The sequence below is a fragment of the Dioscorea cayenensis genome, unplaced genomic scaffold (genome assembly GCF_009730915.1).
Source record: "Dioscorea cayenensis subsp. rotundata cultivar TDr96_F1 unplaced genomic scaffold, TDr96_F1_v2_PseudoChromosome.rev07_lg8_w22 25.fasta BLBR01000990.1, whole genome shotgun sequence".
In the NCBI taxonomy this organism is placed as follows: domain Eukaryota; kingdom Viridiplantae; phylum Streptophyta; class Magnoliopsida; order Dioscoreales; family Dioscoreaceae; genus Dioscorea; species Dioscorea cayenensis.
This window is the reverse complement of record NW_024087381.1, coordinates 33,204-44,281: the sequence shown is the minus strand read 5'-3', so window position 1 is coordinate 44,281 and position 11,078 is coordinate 33,204. Positions and strand designations below refer to the sequence as shown.

The 11,078-nt window shown below is 40.4% G+C and overlaps 1 protein-coding gene across 1 annotated transcript; it reads left to right on the top strand.

Annotated features, from left to right (window-relative positions):
• The first annotated feature begins 3,290 nt into the window (after nucleotides 1-3,290).
• Nucleotides 3,291-4,499, top strand: LOC120255416. Its single transcript, XM_039263243.1, has 2 exons — nucleotides 3,291-3,356; nucleotides 3,789-4,499. The coding sequence occupies exons 1-2, from the start codon at nucleotides 3,291-3,293 to the stop codon at nucleotides 4,497-4,499; spliced, it is 777 nt and encodes a 258-aa protein (XP_039119177.1).
• Nucleotides 4,500-11,078: the final 6,579 nt, after the last annotated feature.

Here is an 11,078-nt window from a genome sequence, read left to right as displayed (position 1 = left end):
TGCCGAGGAATTGGGCCTTAATCTGGGCTTGATATTACTCTTTTGTGATGTGGGTATGAGCTCAGCCAAATTGTTGTCCTCTCATGTTCCTGTGGGGCCTAGGTTGAATCAAGAACTTGATCTGAATGGGGGTTCAGGCCATTGCAATGTTAGGCCAGAGATCTTATCCTTGGGTGGGCCAGACCCTAAGATTGTGAGTGGGCTTGAGGGTAGTGTCAGACCCGCATATATGAAAGTGAACTTCAGCGACATATCGGTGAAGCCAGTTCTGGTTCCCCCTGCAGGTTTTACATAGCAATTTGCTGAGGGTATGTGGGCCCTTTTCCTTGATTTGTGCATCTCAAGGATTATTACTGAGGCGGTACCTAGTGAACTTGAACGAGTGGATACGCAGTCTTCTGGCACTGGGGCGGATTCTGTTGACTCGGCATCAGAATTTGAAAAAAACCTTAGGGTTTTACTGCCAGATCTTCAGATTGGTAGTTCGTTAGGGAACTATGATCCAGCTAAGGGATCCAGGAGGAGTAAGCGGCAGAAGAAACCTTCCTCCAGGTTCAATGAGGAGGCGGGTTTTATTCCAGAACCGCCAAGATCGTCTAAGAAAAAACTGACCCAGGATGGGAATGTGGAAGGTGTGACCTCTAAACCCCTGCTTTTTTCATATTGGACTAATGCTCAACTCAGTAGTTATTGTAATGTTTGTGGTATTGTGTTCTCTGAATCTCAAAATGAATGCTTGCATGATATTTATTTAATTAAATTGTCATGGGCAACACCTGTATTAGGTCAGGCGGAGACCTCTGATGAGGTCTGGGTTCTTTAAGGTTGTTAATGAATATTGTTTCTTGGAATGTGAGGGGTCTCGGTAGACCGGCTAAAAGGTTCCTTGTTAAAGACTTTCTTAGCCTTCATCACGCTGAGGTTTGTTGTTTATAAGAATCTAAACTAGCAGATCTATCTTTATCCACGTGGAGGGAGGTCGGTGGCTCGTATTTAGATCACTTCATTTTTCCACCTGCTGAAGGTTCAGTGGGTGGTATGATTATTAGATGGAATGGTGCCACGTTAGCTGGGACGATTGAAAAGATGGGGGCCTTCAATCTCACGGTCAAGTTTCTGGATAAGCGGGATAACTTCACATGGAGGTGTACCACGGTTTATGGTCCTAATGCGAGAACTTTAAAATCCGCATTTTGGGAGGAGCTTTGTAGTTGTTGTGGTGATTCGAGGGTACCCTGGTGCTGTGCGGGGATTTCAACGCTACGTTTTCCATTGAGGATAAGACCTCCGGGGCTCCTAATCTTCACGACATCCATGAGGCAAATAGGCTCCTGATGGATCTCCATCTCTGTGAGCCACCTGCAATTGGGAGAAGGTTCTCTTGGACGAATGGACAGGCGAACCCCATCTGGGTGAAGCTTGATAATTCCTAGTGAATTCACCTTGGATTGACCATTTCACTAGAATCTTGCAAAACAGTCTTCCTAGGCTTTGCTCTAATCATGTTCCTATTCGGTTGGAGGTGGGTGGCATGCGTTTCCATCCGAGGCCTTTTAGATTCGAAGCTGTTTGGTTCACAGATGAAGGTTTTAGGGATCGGGTCAAAGAGTGGTGGGAAGAGATGGCTCACGTTGGTTGTGGTGCGTTTGTGTTATCTAAAAAGTTAGCGGGCCTTAGAGAGCGATTAAGAACTTGGGCCAAATTTAGCTTTGGTTCGATCAAGCTCAAAAAGCTGGACCTGCTTCATCAGATCGAGGCTTTAGACACTGTTAAGGAGTCCAGGGAGTTATTTCCTTCTAAGCTTTCTCTTGAACAAAGTCTTTTGTAATTTTTGGAGATGATACATAAACAAGAAGAAATATATTGGAGGCAAAGATCCAGGTCGCATTGGTTAAAGGAAGGAGACGGCAACACTAAGTTTTTCCATGCGGTGGCCAACGGTCGGAAGAGCCATAATCTTATACCGGGTGTTGTACTGGACGGGATCAGGATATCTGATTCTAAAGAAATTAGGAGGAGCTTTGTTGCGCGATTCCAACAACAATTTGGTAGTAAGAAGGAGTCAAGATTCAAAGTGGATCTTCCCAAACTCTTTGAAAACAAACAACATGTACAGTTGGGGGTGCTTGAGGGGCCTTTTTCTCCGGAAGAAATAAAAATGCGGTCTTCAGTCTTGGGGGGGATAAATCACTTGGCCCGGATGGCTTCCCGATGTGCTTCTTCAAGCAATGTTGGGTGTCAATCAAAGTAGACATATTTAAATTTTGCAAGGATTTTTACTTTGATAGAGCTAACTTGGAAAGTGTTAACTGGGCAAGTATTGCTCTTATACCCAAGGTGGAGACTCCTGAGGAGCCGGGGGATTATAGGCCTATCAGCCTAATCAATTGTTCTCTTAAAATCATCTCTAAAATTTTAGCAACGCGATTAGGTATAGTGATGGATACACTGGTCGATAGTGTCCAATCCGCTTTCTTAAAGGGTCGCTGTATTCTTGATAACGTGGCAATTGCGGAGGAACTAATTTTTAGTTTGCATAAGTGAAGATTGCCTGGTCACATTCTGAAGGTGGATTTCGCCAAAGCCTTTGATCTGGTGGATTGGGATTTCCTTTTGGGGCTACTTAAAGCCAGGGGTTTTGGGACCCGATGGTTAACGTGGATTGAGAGAATTCTTTCTTCGTCTAAGGCTAATGTGTTGATTAACGGAGCATCAAATGGTTACATTCTGTACCAAAGAGGCTTAAGACAAGGGGATCCACTTTCGTCATTGCTTTTTGTCCTGGTCACGGATGTGCTTAGTGAGATGTTCAGACATGCGCTGGATTCCAAGATACTGGTTGGGTGCCTCTGGGTGCTTTCAAGAGTAGATGCAATCTGCACTATACAGATGATCTTCTGGTGTTAACTTCTGGAGGCTTGGAGGATCTCAGAATAGTGAAACAAATATTATACCTTTTTGAAGGGATGTCAGAGCTTCGGGCAAATTTTTCCAAGACATGCTTGTATTCGGTTAGCTCCGGGGTCTTACCTGAAACTGCAGTTGCAGATACTTTGAACTGTGCTACTAGGCTACTCCCGGTTATGTACTTGGGTCTTCCCATCTCGGATAGAAGGCCACGTAAGCAAGATTGGGAGGGGATCATCGCTAAAGTGCGCCGTAAACTTTCTTCATAGAAAACCAGACATCTTTCATTAGGTGGTAGACTCACACTGGTTAACTCTGTACTCTCGGCACTGCCAACCTACTAGATGTCCATTTTTAGATTACCTTCTTGGGTTATTAAAGCGATGGATCGTATCAGGAGAGATTTCTTGTGGTCCGGGCAGGATATTGAGAAGCCGAAATATAGGCTGGTTAGTTGGAAGGTGATTTGTCGTGCCCGCGATCAGGGGGGTGGGGGATTCTTTATCTTCACAACTTTAATTGGGCGCTCCTCTGTAAATGGTGGTGGAAATTTATGAACGAGCCAAGGTGGGGAGGAGCGGAGGTTATTCAGTTTAATTATGGTTGTTCGAATTGGAACTTGTTCCCTTGCCGTAGAGGGAGGGTGCCTTTCTTCTGGAAAGGGGTGTTAAATGGTTTGCCTACTTTAAGATGCTGCATTAAGAGTAAGATTTATTCTGGCACGGAAACGCTCTTTTGGAAAGACCAATGGCTAGACAGTAGGGACCCGATGTATGTTTGGTCCGACATTTATAGGTTTTGTGGTCAGCACGATGCCTCTTTTGCTGATTTAGCGTACCTGTCAAAGGAGCAACCTTTGTGTTAATGCGAATGTCATTCAGATCCAGGACAGGTTGAGGACTGCTCGTCAGGATGAGAGGGATAGAAAATACTGGTCGTTAACTGGAAATAAGCTGTTCTCAGTGAAATCTCTCTATAACTTCCTTAATGACGGTGGCCTGTGTTGTGAGATGGCGAAATGTTTTTGGAAAAACAACTGCCCTAAGAAAATCAACATCTTTAATTGGATGGTCTGGAAGAATAAGATCTTGTCGCTAGAAAATCTGGCAACTAGGAGATGTAACTCGCTGCCTACAACTACGTGTGTGATGTGTCATGCAGGTGTGGAGTCGGTTGACCATTTATTCCTTCAATGTCTAGTTGTTCTGGATGTTTGGGGATGTTTCAATAGGTCACTGTCCTTGCCTGGTCCTCCAACCTCGATGTGCAACCTTTGGCTATCTTGGAGAACCACGGTTCGACTTGCCGATAGAATTTGGGTGGATTTAGTGGTCAAGGTATTAGTGTGGAATTTATGGCTTGCTCGGAATGATAGAATTTTTAATGCTAAAATTCTGCCTGTACACTGCATTGTTCTATATATTAATCGTATGCTTCTCTTGTGGTTCGATGCTCTTGCAGATTTGGTCAAGGTGAAGATTGAAGATACTATTGCCTCTGTCCGTCGTAGTCTTGAGTTCGTGGGTCAGAGGAGTCTGCAGGAATTGGGTGACACTGCGGCCGAGGAGGCACCTGGCTCTACCACGGAGTAGTCAGTTATTTCTTTGTTTTTTGGAGGATATCCTTGGGGGCTAGTCTTGTTTTGTATTGCTTGCTTCACTGCTTGTGGGGCAAGTGTGTTGCTGTGGTTTTTGGGGGGGTCCAGTGTGGTTATTTGTGGTTTGTCTGTTTTCTGTTTTCTGTTTTTTTAATAGAAGTGGTTTATCCACCTTTTTCAACAACGAGAACAATGTTATTTAATTTGGCAACTCATTTCAAACTTAAAATATTAAGATTAATTATGTCCGCCATTTCTTGTCAATAGAATCATCTTTTTAATTGGGATCTGAATTTGTAAGCCTCCTCTCTAATTTTTTTTTTTGAAAAATAGCGAAAAATATTTTCCCTATACTATGTTGAGTTAGTGCTTTTTCTTATCATAATCTTAAATATATATATTTTTGTTTTGGTGGATCACCTGTTTTTTTTTTCAAGAATGAGGAAGAGTTTTGGTATATCCCGCCAACATGAAGACAAAAAGCACAGGGAGTCCGAAATCAGAATGAAAAAGAAGCATATCATTTCCAAATACTAGTTCACTTAGCAAGTTTAATTCTTGGTGTCCGATTTGTGGATGTTTATGTTCTTTAAATTACTTCCTGGAGATGAATCAATTGTCCAATGAAAGTGCCCAAAATCTCAATTGAAATAGGCAAGTTGTTTCTTAACTAGTAGCTTATAAAAATCTAATTTGTTGAATAGATTTTTTAATACATTATTTATAACTATTTGATGCAGGATATATTCATCTTTTCCATAATGTATGTAAACTACTATGGTGTGTACACCTGATGTGGTTCCCATTCATAGAACTTCTCTCAATCAATCTGATTGTTCAAGAATTATGATCAGCATTCGTATTTATAAGTCATGGGATTGAAGCAAGTGTTCAAATCCTTTTCAAATCCTCTGTTCTCAATCCACTTGGCATTTCCCTATCAAAGTGATGCACAAGATTTGTAAGAGTAAACTCAATTATGGCAACCACAAACTGCATTCCTCGATAATTCTTTCAGCAAACTTGAAATCATGTCATCAGAAGTCTAAACAACTGTTCATAAATCTCTCTGGTATGAACTCAAAGCCCAAGAATTCGACTCCCTCACTATCATGACTCTTGCTTTGATGATTACTATTGTTTTTGTGGTAATCACTATCTTTGATGGTTTCTCTCAAGGAGGTAATAATGAAGTTGAAGGATGTTGTCTTATCACTTCTTTCATTATTGATGCAAGGCCTCACTTCTTTTCAAACTTTGTTAATTAAAGATTGCCCAGGGCTAAAGTCTTTCTCAGAAGGCCTCCAACCACTTCTTCCTACTCATGAAAATGACAATCTATGAATACTATCTCATGTTCAGTAATAGGAGATTAATTATGCAATCCTGGAGGAGATTATTACTGTGAGCCCCACCACTTAATTTAATCCTAGCCGTTGTTTTTAATTTTAATCCTAGCCTTTGATTGTGTTTTCAGTTCAAAACCCTAGACACCTTCTGAGCTCCTTCTGATTTAGATCACCATTAGGAAAATGAGAAAGAACTAGTCTCATCCTTCACTCCCTATTTGTGAGTGGTGTCGGGGATGGGGGAAGAGAAGGATCTCGTCGTCATGGATTTGGTTGATTCATTGTTATTGATGACGTAAGAACCCTCTTCCTCTAATCTTTGAAAAATATTATAGAATTATTATTGTTATTTTTTTCTTAGATCTTGATTTGTTAATGTCGGACATTAGTCATGGATGGGTAAGGTTACCTTATTGTTTGAGGAGTTTGAGATTAATTTGATAGGTTTCAGATTTTCATTTTTGATAATGGCACAATTTTCTTTTCAATTTTAGAGGTCTTAGATGCAGAATTTGGAGGAGAGTTGAATATGAAACTTGTAGAGTTAGACATTGGATAAATACCTGCAAAATTTCAGAATTTTTGGAGTAGTATTCTGTAAATTATAAATTTTTAGATGCAGGTGACGCGGACAGGATTTCTGTTCAGCCCTTGAACATATTTTGATTAATTTCATAGTTGTAATTTCTGATTTAGATTTATATTTATATAAAACGGTTATAGAGAACGATTTTATCTTTTACTCTGCAAAATTTCAGAATTTTTAGCCATGTAAATTGTGAGATATGATCATATTTCTATAGGTTTACTCAATAATATTTCTGCAGAAAACATAAAGATTTCTTAGACAATTGGATGGTCTTGTACATGGAATTTGGAGAAGACTAATATAACAAAGTTATAGATTTTGATGTTTTCTAGATATCTGTAAAAATTTAGATTCTTTGAATGAGTCGTTTAAAAGTTATAGTAAAATTACTGTAGTTGTACCCAATGATATTACTGTGCATAATCTGAAGTTTGTTTGGTGTTTCTCGTGGTCTTACATGTTGTATCTGGTATATCATAAAATAAGAAAGTGATGCATTACTGAGTTATCTGACTACACAAAATATTATTGCTTTTGAAAATTTATATTGAGAGATATTCATATTTGAAAGGGATACGTCTGAATTACAAGCTTGCAGAAATAGTTGGATATTCAATTGAATGTTATAAATTGTGTAGTACTCTAAGTTGTGTGAATTTCGGATATGTCATAGTGTTAGGTGTTTATTTTTCATAGAATTTTGAAATTTGTGATTTGAAAAAGTGTATGTGAAGTTATGATGGTTTTAGTACTCGTTGATCATGTTGGAATTATTGATATGGCTTTTAAAGTGGCTAATTGCTATCATACCCTCGCAATAATCAATATTTGGGAGTGTAGAATAATAGTTTGACCTTTTTGCATTTGTACCCTTCTAAAAATCTTTTTTTAATACTATTATTGTTAGCCTCGATTTGTTATTTGAAAGCTAATATGATCTCTTCCCAAATATATGGCATACCAACGGTGTAAGGTTTGGGAGTATTTTTGGGCGTTAATCAGGTAAGTATCCCATATATAAATCTTATTATATGTATATAATTGAAAATTCAAGTTTTGTGAACTTTTGAAATTTTTGAGAAAAATACTGATTATTTTGATTTATATTTTGAATTATTTATTTACTATTATTTTCGGAATTACTTTAAATTATTTGAAATTTCGAGTTAGTGATATTTTATTTTGGATTAGAATCATCTGAAAGGTTTGAATATCTTCAATTCAGATTATTTAATTTCTAAAATTTTGAACAGCTTACTAAATATCTATTACTTCAATTGTGAATTTTTGATACCTTTTAGTTAATTTTTGATTAATTATTATTAATTTTTTTAAAGATTATCTGTTCATGGTGGATTAAAATAATTGGTTTATTTTGATATGATAAAAATGGGATCACGCGATTTCAAATTACTTGTATTTTGCCAATATGAATTTTTACAATTTATTGTTTTGTGAACATGAACTATTTTGCCACTAGGGGTTAAACACTGACCGTGTCAACATGTACTCTGATATAGAAACTATACTTTTCCAACGCTGATATATCTAGCTCGGGTCACCGAGGGTAAATATTTGAGTTTTGTTATTTTGTTTTGGCAATAGTTGTTTGTGGGACCTATATGCTTTGTTTTGACATCTGCGTTTATTTGAAATAAATTTGATTTCTGATTTTGATTTTGATAATTTATGATTTTTGTAAATGATCCCTATAATTTTTTAGTGGGTGCTTACTGGGCTGTCAAGCTCATAATCTGTTGTTTAATTTTTTTCATATCAGGAGCTTAATAGATCACCCCTTGAGAATCTAGTTTTGAGGCCTTGTACGCTTACTGGGTCTCGGTCTTGTAGGTGTGCGGCCGTTTGTCGGTGCACCGGGTCTGGCGAGCCGGGTTAGGGGCGTGACAATTACCACATTCTCTCTACTATCTCATGTTTAGTAATAGGAGAAACAAGTTTCTCAGAAGGGCTCCTTTCCTTTTATCAGCAATTTTCATTTGTTCTATTGCATGTTTCATATATTTCTACTTCAATAAGCCTAATACCAAGGTACTAATTTTTCCCCATATTCTTTTCTATTAGTCTTATTTTTTGTTTTTTAGTTGTTTGAAAATGTAGTTTATCATATCTAATTAAATTGATAAATAAACAATTAAACAAAGATCTTATCTATTTTATAACTTCATTTCAAACCTAAATCATGTGCCTTATGTTTAGCATTTTTTTGCCAAAAGAATCAACATGTTAATTAGAATTAATGTGAGCCAGTATTCTTATCATTGTGTTAACTAAGTGCTCTCTCTGAAATATTTGAATTTAGAGAGTGGAGGAAGAAATGGCAGAAATATTTTTCCATACTTCATTGGATGTAAAAATTTAGGATACATAGAAAAAAAAATTAAATGATTATTTTACAATCTTTTTTCTATTTTCAAACTATTCTAACGATGTATTCAAACTTGAAGGCGAACTGCCTTTTTTCTCATATTCACGTACTTTCTCCTTTTGAAAATTAACCAAATTAGAAGCTTCAATAAGGAGATGTAGAGAAGCTTGTTGGGAGACCTTTGGGACAGTGCGAAGGGGGTCGGGCGGTCAGGAAGGACGTTAAGGTGGCTGGACAGCCCCTGCAAGAGACATACCCAGAAGACATTGTTGGTTCTCAAAAGGTTTTGACTTACGCGCAAGTTTCAAGCTTGTCTTCCTCTGGAGGGCGTTCGTCTAACTTGAAGCAAAGAAATGGTCACAGTATGGATCGGCATATGAAGGTAGGGTCTAAGAGGCCAAGATCCCCATGTGATGGAGCTTGTAGAAGATGTTTCCAGACTTCCCATTAAACTGCGGAGTGCCGTCATCAAGTTGTTTGCCTCCGCTGTTCATGTGTGGGTCATGTTGTGGCTAGGTGTCTGGTTGAAGACCGAAGAAAGCCTAGAAGGAGGAAAGTCCATGTGCGGTCTAAAATAATGGGTGGCAAGCTTACCACAGCTGGTCTGGCGAGGGCGGAGATAAAGCATGCTGAGATTCAGACGAGTAACCAGGGTGTGTAAGACAGGGGGTCGACTTTAGCTGGGGCATTTAGACAGTTGAGGAATCGTGCTTCACTATCCCTTTCCCTTTTGCTGGAAAGTTATGAGCTGAGAGAGGAGCTGTCCAAGGTTGTTGTTCTCTCAGTGGTGGATGGCTTTATCAATGAGGAGAGTGTAATGGAGATCATTCCCTCCATTATCCCCTCTAAGATGGCGGGGCCTATCATAGCGCTGAATGAGACCTCTTTCCTTATTCCATTTGAGAGCAGGGATGAAGTGAGGGAGGTTGTGAAGCTTGGGGAGTTTGAGGCGATGACTAAGGATGGTAAGTGTAAGTTAAATATGGCGTACTGGACGCGGAGTTTGGGGCCTTGGGTTGGGCTAATGGAGAAGGACAGTGGGTTTGAGTCTGGAACCTTCCCCTTCATGGGTGGTGTTGGAGGTTTTGAGTAAGTGCTACAACTGGTGGGGGAGCTTATCACTCTATCTAAAGTGACTGTGCCTCATAAGAGGTTCTTAACGGCGCTGATTTGCCGTTGACATGGGGTGGTGTTACAACTTGAACTTGATTTCTCCTTCGGCATGAGAAGGTACTAGGTGTTCGTTATGGAGGAATGAGGGGTTCTTCCGACCTTTGCTCGCCAGGCAAGGAGGTACGTGTTGGCGGAGAGTGAGGTTGCTGCTGGGGACCATATAGGAGTTCCTTGTCCTATTCTTTCGGCTGCTAGGCATGATAAGGGTAAGCGACCTATTGAGGCCACCTTGACGGAGCCACACGGAGGGGAGGAAGGAAGGCTTGGAATTAGTATTGATGAGCTGCCATCGGTTGAGTTTTGCCCGAGGCAATGTTGCGGAGGAGGTGTGGATTAGTAAAAAGGCACTGCCGGAGGCAGGTGGAGGTGTCACCATCGTGTAGAGACGCCTAGGTGTTATTTTTGGGGCAGAGAATGCTCCTCAGTCTCAACCACCAGTGGTGGAGCGTTGCTCTCATGGTGCGGACAAGGGAGACTTACCACCTATTGAGTATAGCTCCCGAGTAGGGTAGTCGCGGGGAGGTCAAAGTAGCACGATCAGTTCTGTTCAGACCGCTGGATCTTGCTAGGAGACCGGTTCTTTTATGAAGGCTCAGACCTTCGAGCGAGGTAGGGGGAGTGATGGTGACAAGGTAAGGGAACGCCGCCCGATGGACCGACGTGTCAACTGCTGGAGGGTACGTTCTTCTTCATCTCGGCTTACTAGTGAGGAGTTAACACGTGGGCTGCCAAGGGTAGATGATGCGTTTGAGAAGGCTGAGGCTGTCGGATCCGAGGTGGCTGGGTCCGAGGTGGTGAGGCCCGAGGTGTTTAGGTCCAAGGTTAACTAAGCTTCATATGTGGGTTGTGACATTGTGATTCCGGATTTGGTGGGTGTCATGACAAAGTCAGGATGGGGTTAGCCGATACGTGCAGCCCAAAGTCAGGTGGGGTCAAGATTGTCTTGTGCCAAGCTAGTACTGTGGGAAAGGAGCCTCTTAATGGGCTTGGGGTCGATCCGGTCGCTGAAGGAGTGGGACTTCAATTGGACCTAGGCCAAGATGGTGGAATTATAGAAGTGGAGAACCAGTTTGATGA

Coding starts and splice junctions, on each gene's coding strand:
- LOC120255416 (XM_039263243.1), top strand. CDS start 3,291: ATGGATCGTATCAGGAGAGATTTCTTGTGGTCCGGGCAGGATATTGAG. Junction 3,357..3,788: donor AGAAGCCGAAATATAGGCTG/GTTAGTTGGAAG, acceptor AATGTCATTCAG/ATCCAGGACAGGTTGAGGAC.